This window comes from Periplaneta americana, chromosome 15 (genome assembly GCF_040183065.1).
Source record: "Periplaneta americana isolate PAMFEO1 chromosome 15, P.americana_PAMFEO1_priV1, whole genome shotgun sequence".
Classification (NCBI taxonomy): Eukaryota; Metazoa; Arthropoda; class Insecta; order Blattodea; family Blattidae; genus Periplaneta; species Periplaneta americana.
Genome location: NC_091131.1, coordinates 155579113 through 155597927, shown reverse-complemented (window position 1 = coordinate 155597927; position 18815 = coordinate 155579113). Strand labels below are relative to the sequence as shown.

Here is an 18815-nt window from a genome sequence, read left to right as displayed (position 1 = left end):
TTTTTAAAGAGAAAATAAATAATCGGCGTTTTCACTGCAAATAACTATTATTGCTGCACTCTCATGTTTAACATGTCGGCATCATACAATAACGTGCGGTGTGCTTTTAAAACATAATTTTGCCGACCGATTGTTGCTCTGTAGGTTTCACTCTAAGCGTCACGTTGTCACGTCTACTTCCTGGATAAGAATAAGCACTAGTTTGTTATATTGTTAAATGGCTATTATTTTAATTATAATTATTATTATTATTATTATTATTATTATTATTATTATTATTATTATTATTTCATATACGAGTACGTTGACATTCTTAACTCTTAATAATAACTTTTTAATAATAATTTTTAATCACATACCTTAATGTTCGTCCTCAGCACAAGACATTGCAACCTCGGTTTTAGTCCACGTGGATTACACAAGTAGGTGTCATTTAATAATGGAAGCAGCTTATTGGTTGTAATACTGAAATTTAGGCGAGCGATTGGAGCGGCGACATAAGAAATTGAAAACAATAATGCAATTACATTTCGAAGACCTGCCAAATGTTATGCATGAGGCCGCTCAAAGACCTGCCAAATGTTAACCATGAGAGCACGGCAATAATACCCAGTTTCCCTAAAGAACATAATATAGTTAGCCAAAGAAAGATTTGCCAGTTGGAATAGTCAGAAGTCTCTGATATAAGACACTGCGCATTGTCTGAGACCCAGAGCACAGACTACACAAGATAACACGTAATTGAATTATTAAATGTGAATCTAATTTTCTTTTATATGAGTTTCGAAACAATGCAGGTAGCAAAGATGTAGTGTAGATTATGTAGCTAAATGAAAGAAACTCTTTAATTTTTATTTTGTTTATAACAAAGGAAATGAATTGACAACATGATTTGTTTTACTTTTATTTTTGTTCACTTCCCAACCATAAATGAAATGTAGAATGTTTTAAATTTGTGGTTTTATTTTAACAATATGTTTAACAAATACTGGTAATTATAATTTTGATCTTACAGTGCTATTGTAAATGGGGTGATTTTTCTTTTTAACAATAACAATGGAATTTAAAATGCTTTTAACAACGAGCATTAAGGAATAGCAACTACTTTAAATACTAACTGCAAGAGTCACAAAGACGAGATGGAGAGACAGGTTTTTAGTCTCACCGCAGGCAGGTGCCACACCAAAATACTGACAAAGAATGTTATTATGTGTATCGCGCTACAGACTACAGACTTTGCACCACCAAGAGTAAGCTCATACTTTCTTTGGTGAAGAGTACCAGTACATTCTTTGATATACAACGTATTATTTTAGTTGTCTGTGATAAAATTTGGTTCTTAACTTCTTAATATGTCTTCTTATTTTTTCTTTTTCTTCTCCTTCTCCTTCTTATCTTCATCCTAGCTGAACACATAAGCAATTATAGGATCACTTAAGCACAATGGCCCGTTGTGCACCCCATAAACTAGAAATCATCCCAGGAGACCGCAGGGGGTGACCATCTTCAAAGTGCTGCTGGGTTTAATTGTTGTTAACTTTTAAATGGATTCTTGCTTTGGCTCGAGACTGACGTGTCAGAGACTCTCAAACTGTGGTACATGTAGGCCTACTCCCTGTGGTACTCATGAAAGTTTGGTAGGTGATATATCTTTAATTCTTTTTTAAATAATTAATCACTTCATTTGAAAGTGCTCCAAAAGTTTTCAGCCAGTATACAATTAGTCGTCAATTTCTCCGTTCTAGTGTTGGTGACAATAACGAGCGTTTTTTTGTTTGTTTTTGGCTTCTGTGTTTTCATTATTCCCATAAATTAAATCTCGATCTTTCCTTGAGTTGAAAGTTTTGTTGAGGAAAATATTAGTCTTAATATGGGAGTTGAGGAGGATAGCAATGGCAAAGGAAGCTTTTAATGGTAAAAGGAGCTTCTTCTGCAGACTTCTGGAAACATGGACATTACACCGAAGTGGATAGAAGCGACTAGAAGCATTTGAAATGTGGATATGGAAAAGAATGGGAGTGTGAAATGAACAGACCGAATAAGAAACGAAGCTGTGTTGGAAAGAATGGGTGAAGAAAGAATGAACTTAATGATGAAACTGATCAGAAAGAGAAAAAGGAGTTGGTTGGGTCACTGGGAGAGAAGAAACTACCTACTGAAGGATGCACTGGAAGGAATGGTGAACGGGAGAAGAGTTTAGGGCAGAAGAAGATATCAGATGATAGACGACAATAAGATGTATGGTGGATTATATACGGAGACAAAGAGGAAGGCAGAAAACAGGAAAGATTAGAGAAAGCTGGGTTTGCAGTGAAAGATTCCGTCACTATTTTACACAAGATCTTAGTTCAGACCTTTGAATAAAGAAACCCATTTTACACGTGGAAAAAATTTGTCTTCAGAGATTTCTGCTGAAAAATGTAATTGAACAGATGCTGCCTACTAGTGCAATTTCCTGCAACAACACCTTCGTCCAGCTTTAAGGATAAAGCAACAGTACCTTCTGAGAACGCCCCTATCATTCTTCCTGACAATGCAAGGAGTAACACTGCTAATCCCATGATGGATCCTCTGTGGTGCTGTCAATGGGAAGTACTGTACTGGAATGTCCACTATACACACATGATATAAGTCTGTGTGATTATGATCTCTTCCCCAAAATTAAATACAGTAAAATCTCGATAAGACGCGCCCGCTTATTACGCTATCCCGTGTAATACGCTTTTTTTTTTGTCCGGTCCCTGGGCATTTCATGTATAACGCCTTTATAAAATACCCCGTTTGTTGCACTCTAGTCCCGCATAATATGCTGATTTTGTGGAATATTTTCTATGTAATTTTCAGCAATGTACTGTAACAGCAATGAAACATCTTGGTCATTGAACTAACTGGTGCCATTAACCTGAAAAGTATTGGTCTTTGACGCTTTACCTGCGCATTTAAACCTTCATACTTCATACCTTAGTATACCCCACCCTCTTATTACGTTCTCTTATTCGACTCCTTATCTGCGTGGTTAAAGCCTACACACAGTTACAATACCTCACCCTCTTTCTAACCCTCTCTCTCAAACAACATTCCTCACTCGGCCGTAATAAAATTCTGGAAATATTTGATGGCCAGTTTGTTGTCCTTTTATGTATTGAAGTGTTTGTGAGTGTGATTTCAATGAGTGTTAAACGAAAAGCCCTTTCTGTGTCGGAAAAATTGGAAATCTTATGAAAGTACGATGAGAACAGTACTCTTACTCAGAAACAACTCTCTGATGCATTAGGAATCCCATCATCGACATTAAGAACGATAATAAAAAATCGCGACTCAATCACTACAGCTGCGACGTCAGGAGGATGTAATCGCAGAAACTGGTATGGTAAACATGAGGATGTGGAGAACACGCACACTGCAAACAACTATAAATGGCTTTTTTCGAAAGAATTAAGTACAGTATATATTGTACAGTAAATGTCTTTGACGTACAGTATAGTAATTACATAATGGAGTAATACTGTATTACCTTTCATGAATCGTGTATTTCAATAAAGAAAAATGCTAATAGATACTGTATATAAGTCAAAATTAGTATACAAGCTTAATACGCTGTCCTGGTTAATACACGTTTTACACCCGGTCCCTTGAACAGCGGGTTTATCAGGGTTTTACTGTAGCCACTTAGAGGGACGCATCACACGATGCCATAGGACTGTCACTTCGGGACATCAACAGAAATGGATATGATGGTGTACGATGCCTTTCACAAGTGTGGCAAAAGGTGGTAAACATGGGGGGCAATTATATTGAAGACTATTGCCATTACTTTTTATCCAACCTTCGTAAATAATAAAAACTCTTCTATACAACTCAAATCTTCAGTTCATATGTAGCCCCTGTTAACAAAGAAAAGGAACATTAACGAGCATATTATCATATCTCAGTACTAGGGAACAGTATGTAACATTCTGCAATGAACACTCTGAGTATTTTGTTAGTCACTCCGGCATACCACAAGGCTCTGATTTAGGACCCCCTTTTGTTTTTGCTTATAATTAATTACTATACCTGAAGTAATAACTAGGGAGCGGATTTTTATGTGCTAAAAAATTTAAATATATTTATTTTTTATGTGCTAAAAAGGTACGAAAATATTTGCTAAAAATAAAAAAAAAATATATATTTTTTTTTAATATGACAAAAATACCTTACTTAGCTTGGAAAAAAAAAAAAAATGTTACTAGGTACTCACCAATCACACTTGAGTATCAGTTGCTAGTAGTTGTCCGAGAACTGCAATGAACAACAAAAGTCATTTCCAAATTCTCCATCACAAATGCATGCTCATTATCTCTGAACAACGACTTGTACTGTGAAAACGATCTTTCCACATCACAGGACGTCAGACGTGCATATTTAAAGAGAGGAATGTCACAAACACATACACCGTCAATTTCACCTACAGGCACACCCTCCAATACTTGAGCAACTTTACACATTTTTTTACATCCACTGTTTTGCCGTGAATGCACACGTGAAGCACCGGCAATGTGCTTGTTTCCAGACAAATGTTGGGTTACCTGAGAGCTCTGATCTGCACTTACTGATTTACCACATAGCTGGCAAAATAACACTCGGTAGTAAAAATGTTTTTAAATTCATCTACATATTGCTGTAGACGCGATCTTAAACTCGATTTGATTTTAGGAATCTTAAGAGGCTAAGATACATATGTCTTAACATAAAAAAATGTTTCTAGCTACTGACTGACAATGTCGGTGAAAAGCTTCCTATAGCAACGCCACCACGTCTACATTATGCAGCTTATGCTTATGGTCCGATAACAGGAAATCACAACAAGATGTATTTCCTCACTTCATAGACATGAGCGAGAGGCGAGAGATTTGTTTAAATTAAATAATGTTCATACCCGAGCTCTTATCCGTTGTGTTTCACAAACAAAGCGTGGAATGAAATCATCTTCAGCAACAAAAAACATTCCTAATTATGTGTTGTAAAATCTCTCCTTCTTGTTCATGTTAATTTATTCTCTAATAATAACACTGATATGCTGCCTAGCAGTTCTCAGAACTTGAGGCGATACTACTACAAAAATGGATCACGGATACACCACATAGCCCATAGAAACACGAAGCAACCAAGAATTCTTAAAAAGATAACGTATTTCTGAGTGATGTAATTGATTTAGTTTTAAATTATTTAAAAATTCTTGTAAAAAAATTATTTAAGTAAAAAAAACTCCAAGATTTATGTGTTTATAATAGATTTCCTGAAAATATGTAACTTATTTACATAAATTTTTTGTGAAAATATGTGTTTTTATGTAAAATAAAATTCGTGTTTTAAACTTGAAACTTGACATTCGGAATTTTTAACTTTGTTAATTTTGTTTTATCACACGCAAGAAAAATATTTAATTACATAGGAATCCACTCCTTAGTAATAACTCAGTCAAGCTGCTTTCTATTTGCTGACGATTTAAAACTGTGCAAAACTATATCCGATCCAATAGATGAAGCGAATTTGCAAACATATTAATAATGTTGCATCTTAATGAAAAAAAGAATTGTCTGTTGCTTAACCCAAATAAATGTAAATACATGAGTTTTCAGGAAAGAAGTGAAAAAACTATTAATTATTTTATAAATGGCATACGTTTAGAATCAGTATCAACAATTAACTGTCCCATATTTCAACGTTATATAATATTTTCGATTCTATTAATGTCCTGTACACATTTAGAAAATCCTTCACTTCCAAATTCGGCCACTTATTTAAACATTTGTCTGCTGCTTGTAGTGCATTCTTTCCTTTATTTATCGCTGTTTCATTTTGCCATTTCCAATTTCCCCTGTTATCTATTACTACTCCTAGGTACGTCATTATGTATCCTTTTCTTCTTCTTCTTCTTCTTCTTCTTCTTCTTATTCTTCTTCTCCTTCTTCTTCTTCTTCCTCCTCCTCCTCCTCCTCGTGTTTTAGGATAAATCCTGTATTTTACAACTTTGCTGTCTTAATCCGATGTTGGTGTCCAACTTTCCTTCTACCATTTAGGGTGTCGTCCCAAAGGTCTTGGTGTGTCCAACTTTCCTTTCATTGCGATTTTCGGGAGTCGGTCTTCCGTCATCCTTAATACATGGCCAAAGTTTCGTATCCACAAGTTAGTATTGGCACTGCCATTACTTTATAAAACTTCATCTGTGAGTCTTTTCTTGTTTTATTTGTAAGTATTCTCCTTATGGTGCCACACGTAAGTTGGATTTTATTTATGTTATTTTGTAGATTGTTCCCTTGATTGTATGATACAGTTTGGGTACCGTTGCTTACTTGCTGTATAATATTGTGTGAGATAATCAGGGAATAAAAGACACAGAAAGGGTACGTATAAATTCGCAGATAGAGAAATTTTTATGTACTTTCCCATATTCACTCGCATCTTAGACCCCCCTTTCCCCCCCTTTTTTTAATGCAAAAAAGTACGGAAAGTCCTATTTGAGCACATGTAAAAATGCAGTAAGGAAATAAAGTTTTTTAAGTTAAGTAATAGTAGGTCTAAATATACAGCATATTCCGAATCTCACCGGACCGGTGGACAACAATGACGTCATGCTGCAGCAAAATAGGAATAAAACTGCTGGAAGGATCGATGGCTATCATGGCGGCTGTATAAGTTGTTGTCTGTGCTACGCTAGAAAAATTTTGCGAAATTTCCGTACTGCCATCTCGTTCAAAGAAAAGAGAGCATAAACAATTTATTTCTTGAACCAGTAGTAATAACTGGTCCATTGACATGTTCGCTCATAAGCCATTAACATATTGTTTTTACGTTGTGCTCATTACAAACAATACAGCAGAACACACCGCCATGACACAACAGTGCACGATGTCATTCGTCTGCTAATTTCCGCCCTATACAAGAATCAATCAGATTCACTGATGGTGGCTGATGGTGACTGCCACCACCTCTGCAAACTGATGGCACCGGTGCGACACTGGTGGAGCATCAGTGGCTCCATTGGTGATGCCATCAGATTGCTCAGCGCTGAGATTCGGAATATGCTTATAGAAATTAGTTTAAAAATGTCAATACATTTTATCCACGAAGTGAATCACATTCAATTTAAATGGCACAAGGTAACTCGCTTGCTTGTTGCTCATTTTTATATTCACACCTGATTTTGGCTTGGCTTGGCTTGGCTTGACTTTACGAGCACTGAACCTGGGATGAGTCCATATGCTTAAGCTCTTTGTGCGCCCTACATATACAATGATTCTCCAAGTCCGACAGGTGGCCCAGATGGCATTCGTAAATTCGATGCTGACAGATGGATCATCATACCTAAGACCCTGACAGAGCCAGGTCCTGCTTTGCAGACGATAAGCCCCAGGGGCCTGGAGTTCCAAGGCCTTCCTGTCATCGTCAGCTGAAATGTGGGCCATCCTGCCTCAGCCACTGATAGAGTTAGGTCCCATCTGCATACAAATAGCCTGATGAGCTGCAGGGGCCTGGAGCCGTAAGCCCTTCCTACATCAGTACCAGGAACTCGTACAACCCCCGAGATTTTGCCCCAGCCTATTTTTACTACTGAAATTGACAAATGAAATGAGGGGGAGGTGGATAGTGTTTGTAGAATGATAGAGGGAAAGGGGTGTATCCTGAAAATGAAAGTACCCTGCAACATCTGCTTTATCCACAATAAATTTCATCGCGACCTGACCAGAGATCGAACCCGGGCTGCCTGGATGAAAGACCAGCATGCTAGCACTTGAGCCACAGAGGCGGCGGTTCACACCTGATCCGAATCTCTTTCTCTGAAGGACTTACTTTGGAAGTACGGTTATGAAAACTGATTCCATCAGTAGAAGAAGAAAGGGAATTTCTCTCTATCTGTGCTGTGATAAGGAAAGAACTAACGGGACAGAGTGTGTGGTAGGCAGTTTGAGGAGATTGAATATTGCTCTGTAAAATTTATAATTGATTTCAAATATCAGGGTCTATTTCAGGTTTGTGTGATCTTCTATAGTAGAGGAATGTGAACTGGAATAGTTGCTCTACCATTGAATCTTCCAAAACTGCTTTCTATTTTATCTGAATGCTATTTATTTTTCTTCTTCCTTGGAAAATTTAATATGAAAATCCTTTGCTCCCATAACATTCAGTGTATGTAGAAAATTTTGGAGTTAATTTTGCCTTTATGAGTAGAAAACTGGAAACATTTCTAAGCTTTTCTTGAGCTTTTGTTATAAACATACCTACATCTTGAACAACATTACCGGTACCACTTTTGTATAAAATGACAAGTATTTTTTATTTTTTGCATCTAATTGCTGAATAAAATAAATGTGAAATTCTGATTAAATTATTATGATTGTACGTGGTTGATAATAACGACAATTTGATAAATATAGTCTGCGTTTTTCAGAGGGTAAAGAAGAAATCATGGTTTGTGTATCTGTCTACAAATCAAAAGGTATTCCACTATGGCGACTGTGATGATGCTGACAAACCGATCTTGGACTGCTCTAGCAAAGTTGCAGTATCCAATATTCGGATGTTAGTCACTGGCAAAAAATGTCCACATGTAAGAGAGCTAAGGTGAGTTCGAATTACATTCTTTATATAATTTGTAGAGCATACGAAACTGCAGAAAGTTTTGTCAACTTTAACGATTAAACTGGGAGTAAGTACAGCAAAATACCTTGTACCAGTAACCGGCAATACCAAAACAACAGCACAGAGGGAAGATGTTTAAATCTGCTACGTTGCCACAGCCTTGCCGTCAGTGTTGCCACATTAGGAAGTTCGCATGAACTTTCATGTTCAGTGAATATTCGAACCTAAAATTAGTGTATTATTTGTGTTGTGTGATGCGTTTTAATGAAGAAAATCCACACAATTGTTATGTTATTTAGTTACGATTAAGTGATTGAGAAATAAGCTTCATATGGCTGCAGTTTCAACAGGTGGTATCATAAAATCGAACAGGTAATTTTGTTTTAAATATATATTCAATAAAATTATCCAGCAAAATCTCGTATTCAGGACTAGCCTGTTCTCTTTAAGAGGGATTCTACTGTAGATGGGTCTTTCAGAAAATGCAACAGGCCTACTTGTATACCGGTTGCTGGAATTCCGTTCTATAATTCTTCTTCTTCTTCTTCAGTCCCTTCTGCTGCTAAGCGTCGGGTTCACCTCTCTCTGTCCATTTCATCTATTTTTCCCGGTCTCTACACATTCTCTTCATCTCTACCATTGTTTTTCTTTTCTGTTGGCCTATTCTTTCTATTGTATCCTCCCATTTAATCCTTGGTATTCCTCTTCTCTTTCTTCCTTCCACTCTCATCTCCATCACCTGTTTAACCTTCCTTTCCTCTCCCATACAATATGCATTCCCAAACCATTTCAACTGCCTTTCATCAGTGGCGTATACTGGTTAAAGGGTTTGGGCTACCGCTGACCCTATTATTACACAAAATATATCTAACAATTACTTTAATTTTAATGACTATGGTAAAACTAATAATACAAAATTATTACATTATGTTATATTATAAACTTTTTCTTTTGTAATTTCCTTGGGCTACCGCCGGTAGCCCCAGTAGCCCGCAAAATACGCCCCTGCTCATTAATCACCTCTGTTAATGCTTTTCTCATTTTAACTTCTTTTCTTATCCTGTCATTCCTTATCCTATCTCTTCTGGTCTTTCCTACAGTTCTTCTAAGATATTTCACTTCCACTGCTGTTAATTTACTTCGATGTTTATCTAAGAGTGGTAAGCTTTCGGTACTATATTGGATTATAGGTTTAATTATTGAATTATATATCTGTATTTTTGTCTTAGTGGTTATTTCTTTTTTCCCAACTATTGTATTACTTATTTGATAGTATGCTGATGTTGCTTTCTTTACCCTGTTCAGTACTTCTTGATCTACTCTTCCATCACTAGTTATTATTGTTCCCAAATATTTAAAACTTTCCACTCTCTCCAGGTTTTGTCCTTCATATTCAATGTTAAATTCTGTTTCCTGTCTATCTTCCTTAGAGATCCACATTACTTTACTCTTGTTGACATTAATCCGCATCCCTTTTCTCATTAACTCTTCGTTCCATTCCATCAGCATGTGTTGTAGCCTTTCAGGTGTTTATGCTATTAAAATTATATCATCCGCATAGATTAACATTTGTAAATATACTGGTCTTACCGTTCTAGAACTCTTATTTCTAAATTTCTCTGCTGAAAATGATATTGCTGATGAAATATTAGAATGATTGAAATTATTTGGTTAGCAAAACACCATTGTGGTTTCTTTTCTTTTATTTATTTATTTATTTAATTCATTTACTCACTTATATACTCTCTCTAGCCCTCCCTCTCCTCTCTGGAGAGGAAAGTGTTAGGACTATCTCTTAAAAACAAAGTACCGAACACCAGGATAAGGGAAATAAGCAAATTGGAAGACGTATCCTAACGAGCCGCCAACTTGAACTGGAAATGGGAAGGACACGTGGAGATGCTCCAGAACACCAGATGGGCATACATTTCTACAATGCGGACCCCCTGCACTGGCAAAAGACGACGAGACAGACGAGGAACAAGATGGGACGACGCCTTCAAGAAGAAAACAGGAGCACACTGGACTAGAATTGCACGAGACCGCAGCGGCAGACGAAGTGTGGAAGTGATCCAGTGACTGCCCAGAATTGAGCAAATTCCAATGAAGCTAACCACTTATGCAGACTAGCTCCCGTGTGTCTTACCGATTTGCCTCTCGCAAGAGGAGGCCTTAGTCCTTCAGGGACAAATTGGCTATTCATTCATTCAATTATGAATGATAAAAATGTAAAATATTTGCAGGGTCCAGGGGGAAAAAAACACGTTTAGTCACATTTTGAAAATTTTTCAGGACAGACTTGCAGAACTGACAGTTTCTTCCTGTATAAGTCTTTTCTTAATATGCTTATAATTTGAAGCCATGCGAATTTTTCCCCTGTATGATTAAGAGATCTTAAAGATCTCAACTTTAACTGCCAGATTGAATTAAAATATGAAAGTAACTGAATTTGGACTGGACGTGTTTTTCCCCTGGACCCTTCATTTTAATTTAAAATATGCAAAGTAAGTTTAGAAACATTTTAATTGTTGTTGTCTAGTGCCTTGCATTTGGCAATGAAGCCATTAGCAGACACATTTTAATTGTAAAAAGTTGAAAATAATCATGATTTACATTTGAATCTTGATACAATTCTTTTTAAAGACGATTTCTATAATTTTATAAAGACTTGTTATAAAAATTATAACTTGGATCCTGTATATAAGGCCATAAGTCACGTTATCCCTGTAATATTTTAATATTTTGCAATTAATCATCTGCTGGTTGCTGTGGCAGAAGCGTTCAGGAATATAACAGAAGATTTTCTTTGTAAAATGTCTTGTCGTACATGGGTCATATTTAATTATGTCATGATAACGATGGTGCACACACAGATCTTCTGGACAAATAAGGTATGTGTATGTATATGAATCCTTAGTTGTTAGTTAGTTGTGAAATAATAATAATAATAATACTAATCTTTATTGTCATTGAATGAAAAACTTCACTATAGACATTGTCAAATGTTGCGATCTTACTGCAATATATTTCATAGATATACAAAATAAAAATTTAATTATAAAAACAATGTAGATATTTATCAAATTACATAATATAAAGTTAAAAGTACTATATTTATTAGATAAAAGACAGTATCAAGTACTAATTGTCATATGTTTAATAACCAGGGAACGGATTTATATGGACTAAAAATATATGAAATATGTAAATATATATGTAGTTATTTTTACCAAAATATGGAATTAAATATGGATTTTTACCAAAATATGGAATTAAATATGGACTTAAAATTATAAAAAAATGACTATGTACGTTAAATATTGGTACATTTTAATCAAACTAAACAAAAAATATAATGGACGTACCTTATCTTCCAATGTAGTTTCAACAAAACACAATTTTTATTGTCTGTTACCATAACAATAGGTTACAAACATTTCTTTCAAGTGCTGAAAAGTGAATCTTCTTCTATTGTCTCTGAGGATAGATTTATACTGACTAAAAGAGCGTTCGACGTCACAAGAAGTAACTGGTACATAATTCAATTTCACAATGTCTGCTGGGGATAAGTCCAAGTTAATCTTCACTGTTGATTCACCACTCATCACAGCAACAACCTTTTGTAGTTCTTCATATCCAGGGTTTTTTGAAAGTACAGTGTCCACCTTAGCTCTTACTGCATCTGCAACTTTACCTCTACCACGATTCAGTTGTTCCACAGTACTATTTATAATTTCAAAACTTTCAGATAGTGAAAGGTGCCTATTTTGGAGACTTTTGAGCGTTTTTATGATGCATGAAAATGTATGCTGAATGTGAGCTAAGTCATTCTTCACACTTATGTCACAGGTAACTGTTTTCGCAGTATCAATTGAGACTGCATCTTCAGAGTCCAATGCAAGGAGAACATTGTTAATAGAGTCTATATGTTCAGCATAATATTCAACTGCTTCTAGCCATGTACCCCATCTAGTTAAAATTGGCTTTGGTGGCAATGGAATTTCAGGGTACATTTCTTTCAACACGTTAACTCTACTGGGAGCTTTGAGAAATACTTTTTTCACTGATGAAATCAACAAATCTACTTTAGGGAAATTGTCTCTGACCACTTCTGCCACACGATGAAATGCATGCGCCACACAAGTAAAATGAGTCAATTTAGGATATACAACAGATAATGCTTGTCCAGCTTTGACCATATAAGGGGCAGCATCGCTAATAAAGAATAACACATTATCGTACATAATACCCTTTGGCCACAGGATACCCATAGCTTCGTTGAACAGTTTAACTATAGTTTTGTTATTGCACTTTTCTAGAACATCACAATGTAAAAGAATTCGTTCAGAATATTGTTCACTTAACAAACCGATAACTACATTACCAACAAGTCTACCTTCTTTGTCGGGAGTCTCATCAATGGAAACCCAAATTGAACTATCTTTAATTTCATCTCTTATCTTCTGTATTGTCTCATCGTAGATGGATGGAGCATACGTCTTCCTAAGTGTTGACTCATCCGGGATTGTATGTTGAGTATATTTTTCAAGGAATTCCCTGAAGACCTTATTCTTTAGTTTGTAGAGAGGAATATCAGCAGAGATGAGAGAACGGCACAGGTCGATGTTAAACTCAGATCTTACATTCGATGTTGTTGGTTGTGTTAAAAACAATTGTCTCTGCTTGGAATTTAGTTGTTTGTTGTAATGTGTTGTTGCACCAGGAACTTTTGTGTAGATGATACTGCACACTGACACAAATTACAAAATAATATTTTATTGTCAGTTGATAAACCATCTTCTTTAAATTCTGAAATGTAACTTGTTAGTTTTGATTTTAAATTGACTGAATGACGTACTTTTGGCATATTTACCGTCTTTATAGTATGATTTACAAAACTGAACCTATGTGTACTCTGACTGGCATTTAACTGTTGAGCTGCACAACTGAAGTCTGTTAAAAATTTTAAATTAAATTAATACAGTTTTGTAACTTACTTTCCCATTGTTGATAGGACTGCTAATTTTCAAATAACTCTGATGTTAAAGGGATTACTGAACATGTGTTTAAATCTCTATTGTTGAAATGTATTTTTAAAAGTTAATGGAATTTTGTTTTGTTTTATTGTTAAACCTAATATAATATGGACTGTTTTATATGAAATATGGAAAATATATGGAAATTAACGAAAATATGTACTAAACTCTAAAATATGGAAAAATATGGAAAATAAAAGTAGGATTTTTCAACCCTACACATTGTGAAACATAAAGATAATGCAAAATATAAATTATATTAGCTTTATAAGTAAATATGTATTTACATATAAATCCTTTCCCTGTTAATAACTAATTAGGAATACCGGTACTACAAACAGAGGTTAATAATAAACTTTAAAAATGCAACGTAAGGTAGTGCAATTTGCTCTGTTCATTAATACATTGAAAATTTAAATGTAAATTGATTTACCACTAGGTTTCATTTAAAATCTCATTATTTAAAAAAAATTAAGAAACAACAATCATAACATTTAAAACTGCATTGTTTAAAAATGTATGTCAATTTCAAAGAACTCATTTATTGAGTAAAGTGGGTTTTTAATTAACCAACTGTACAATTTTGTTTTATAACTTTCAACAGGAAGAAGTTGAATGTTTATAGGGAGCTTATTAAATAATTTGATTCCAATCAATTTATAGTATTTTTTTGTCACACTAAGTCTACAAAGTGGATAATCTAATAATTGCCTATTCCTCGTTGTATGATTGTGTATCTCACTTCTCATATTAAAATCTTGTAAATGTTCTTTCATAAACACTAGAACATCATATATGTACAGATTTATGACAGTCTGAATACCTGTCTGTATGAACAGAGGTCTACAGTGTGTTCTACTTTTTGAAGCTTTCAGTATTCTAATAACTTTCTTTTGAATTAATAAAATGTCTGTAATATCACTAGAATTTCCCCACAAAATAAGTCCATATCTGAATACACTTTGAAAAAAGGCAAAGTATGCATTTCGAACATATTCAAAACTAACAATTTTCATCAATTTTTTTAATAAATAGGTTACAGAAGATAACTTAATGCATACATACCGAATATGTGATTTCCAAGATAGATGTCTATCTATGAGGAAACCTAACAGTTTAATATCCTCTTGGTTACCTTCACTAATATCTTTTTTAGTAAATGTCATCATTTGTGTTTTTTCATCATTGATAAAAAAACCATTTTTATGAAACCAAACTTTACACTGATGTAATGTGCTTTCTGTTAAATGAAAACTCTAAGAAGGTTCGAACCACAACCTTCGAATCATTAAGCAAGCACTCTACCGCTGATCTACGAAGGGGGGGGGGGGTAACGTGACTTATGGTCCTACCTGTATGTCAGCACCAAACTTAGCAAATGCTGCTTCATTAAAATAAACACGACAGCAGTTAAAATTAATAAAAAAAACTATATATGAAACTTATAAAAAGGGTATCAAAGGAATTATGTGTGTGATTCCACATATGAATGCAATTGCAAATATTTGTTATTTTTATGATAAAAAATTTGTAATAATAAAAGCAGGATTATACGTATTACTACTCTTAATTTTATGTTTTAAATAAATTTATACCATAAGTTTTAAAATGAGACACTAAACATTTTTCTAACCAATTAGCAATTCTAGACATGTACAATGTGTACTGGTATGTACTGGTACCTAAATGTTGTAAAAGCATATTAAAGTTGTACTTAACAAAAACATGTGTAACATAAGGTAGACAGATGATCATATTTAGACTTCAACAAGATTGCAACTGTATTATGAATTACAGGAATCGGAAGTCTGATCAAGAAGTGATAGATTTGGCTTTCTCTATATTATTGGATGAAGAACCTCACACACTCGACTTTGTTGCACCCGATCAACGAGCCTTTGATTATTGGACCGACGGTATGAACTGTTTGTTGGGTAAGTTACTGTTCTTCATATGTCACATGTTATATTATTAGTGTTGTCGATCGATCAAAATATTTAATCAATTAACGATTTGAATTTAATCGATTAATCGATAGATTAATTTCTCCAGGGATTTTTGAGACAAATGTAAATAAAATGAAGACTCATCTAGTTAAAGCTGCTTCATCCATGATTTTAATCATGTGAGTGCATTCACATGCTCCGAATTAGGTGCCACTCTACGTTTAGTAACAATATTTCCTGCATCACTAAACACTCGTTCGCAAGGGATTGAGGTAGCTGGAACACAGAGTAATTTTTTTGCTACAGACAAAAGAATTGGAAGTTGAAAGGAATGTGTCTTACACCACAGTAGAGGGCCTGCAAAGTCGTCATCTAGTTCTCCCAAATATTTGTAGATATCGATCTCTACTGCGAGTGGTGTTAACTGAGCAGTGTCCTCAGTTTTGTCGTCATCTTCAAAAACCAATTTTCTTTTCTTCACATTTAATTGTGTTGTAGTTTTCGTAGTGGCCACAACTTTTTTGGAAATTCGTGCTCTTGCTTCTCTAGGAAGACATTTTAAGGATTTGAATCTTGGATCGAGAGCCTTAGCTTCTTGATACATTTCTAATTTAGGCCAGTCATTAACTCTTTCCACTAAATCTTCGACAATAGCTGTTTTAAATCTGATCACATAACGAGGGTCTGTATTGGTGACTTTCAAATTTAACCTGAGGTATGTGTGTGTGTATCCAATGCCTACCTTGCCTCTCGGTTTACTCTCCTAGCTTCACATCATAATCGTAATACACGTTCACAGCACAATCTATTGCTATCAATACCACGTCATCAGACATCTCTGTACTCAAGTTCTTTCTCAATAGCCATGGCTCACTCATGGAATTCGCTGCAGCTGGAAATCAGGGGTAGTCTTAGTCCTCAGTTGTTTAAAATTAGGTTGTTTAGAAATATTTTAAATGCACAGAAATAGTTTTTTTAGGTATAATTTTTATTTATTATTATCATTACTATTATTATTATTATTATTATTATTATTATTTTACACAGTCATTACTTTATTTTCCCATTAACACTAATATCTAGGTAATTGTCATTGTCTCAATGTAACCCGTGCTGTGCTGATCATACTAATTGTACTATTCCTTTAGTTGTGAGATTATATTCATATGTATTAATTCTTTTTTTTTTTAAGCTAATACTTGTATACTAGAATGTATTTTCCTTTTTGTGATTATGTATTCAGTCTCTTTTTTTATTATATATATTTATTATTATTATTATTTTAAAGTTAATACTGATTGTGTGTGTCCACACCTGTGGAGTAATGGTCAGCGCATCTGGCCGCGAAATCAGGTGGCCCAGGTTCGAATCCCGGTCGGGGCAAGTTACCTGGTTAAGGTTTTTTCCGGGGTTTTCCCTCAACCCAATATGAGCAAATGCTGGGTAACTTTCGGTGTTGGACCCCGGACTCATTTCACTGGCATTATCACCTTCATTTTATTCAGACGCTAAATAACCTAGATGTTTATACAGCGTCGTAAAATAACCCAATAATAAAAAAAAATACTGATTGTGTATATGTATTCAATCTCTTTTTTACTTTATTATGTTTATTATTATTTTTTTTAAGTTAATATTTGTATACTGATATGTATTTTTCTGTATGTGATTTGATCCTGGTTGAGTGGAAGAGAGGGCCTGATGGCCTTAACTCTGAAAATAAAACTATTATTATTACCCACTTCACCTGTGTGATTCGGGTTCCACATACTGCAGATAGATGGCAGGACTGTGACGCATTTTCAAGTTGCACACCACTTGGGCGGGCCACATTATGCATATGTTTGCTTATTAAAACTTTATTTTTACATATTTGTTTACAATGTCCATATTCCAGATGTCTGTTGTATCTGAGTGTTACATACTTCTTTACACTTGGTTCCACAAAATGTTAATGTATTCTCTGGAAGGTCTTTTGGTTGGGTAAACATGTCAGGAAACTGTTCAGCACAAACACCTTGCTTCATTTGCATTACAATTAGCACGTCCATACATGAGGTGTATACCGGTATCTATCATTTTCTAATTAGAATACATTTTGATCACAAATATAACGAATACCAATAAATCTCAATAGCAAATAACAAATCTCGAAGCTTCCACTCTCTCTTGTTTTCAGTTAATGACTAGAGCCTCCTTTTCTTTAACAAGCCTGCTGATTTAATAAACAAGACCCACTAGTGTAAAAACTAAACCAAGTGAAATAAAAAGTGCCTGTAATTAAAAAACAAAGGGAAATTGACTGTATACGAGGGTAATTTTATAAATAATGCACAGATTGGTAGAACTGATGACACAACACCAATGAAAATTACGTCAGTTGCTGTTGAAGGCTTAAGGAAGGAAGACGTGTGTTCGTTTCATCCATAGCATACTCTGTTTAGGTAACAAGAGCTAGAAATGGAGCCTACAGGTGTCTCGAGTACTGTGACGATTGAAGTTCGAATCTTTATGTGGCAAAAAGTCACAAAAACCCACAGTTTGTTGAGTGGAGTTTGTGATGAATAAAATTATAGTGGATCGTAGTACAGTTTTTCATTGGGCTACTCGTTTTCGTGATGGTTATGTCAGCATAGATCAGGAATGCCAAAAACATCAACAAATGAACAAAGTGTGGAACTTGTGGCAGATGCTCTTGAAGAAGATTATCGAGTGACGTGTGAGGAACTTTCAGAAGCTATGGGATTCCACCAACTTCAGCATTCAGTATTTTGACAAATGATTTGAAGGAGAGACAAATTTCTGAGCGAATGGTCCTTCACTGTTTGACTGCTGAACAGAAGCATAAATGCCTGAACATTGCAGAAACAAAGATTCGACATTGAAGGTCGAGATTTTTTTTTTTTTTTTTAATTGTCACTATTGATGAAATGTGGATTAGACACTTCTAGCCGGAGTTTAAATCATAGTCAAACGACTTTTTGCCATGTAAAGATTCGATCTTAATGTACGATCTTTGATCTTCAATCGTCACAGCACCCAAGACACATGTAGGCTCCATTTCTAGCTCTCGTTACCTAAACACAGAGTACGCTATTGACGAAAAGAACACACGTGCTTCTTCCTTAAGCCTTCAACTGCAACTGACGTAATTTTCGTTGATTGTTGTGTCATCTATTTCACAGCTCTACCAACCTGTGAATTATTTATC

The 18815-nt window shown here is 34.9% G+C and overlaps 1 protein-coding gene across 2 annotated transcripts in view; it reads left to right on the top strand.

Moving 5' to 3' along the window:
• LOC138715470 (engulfment and cell motility protein 1-like) overlaps positions 1-18815 on the top strand; it is a 135707-nt gene that overhangs the window by 107523 nt on the left and 9369 nt on the right. For both annotated transcript variants that reach the window (XM_069848404.1, XM_069848405.1), the window contains 2 exons: positions 8432-8604; positions 15456-15592. In XM_069848404.1, coding sequence (XP_069704505.1) covers positions 8432-8604; positions 15456-15592 — 310 coding nt within the window. The remainder of the gene's footprint in view (positions 1-8431; positions 8605-15455; positions 15593-18815) is intronic.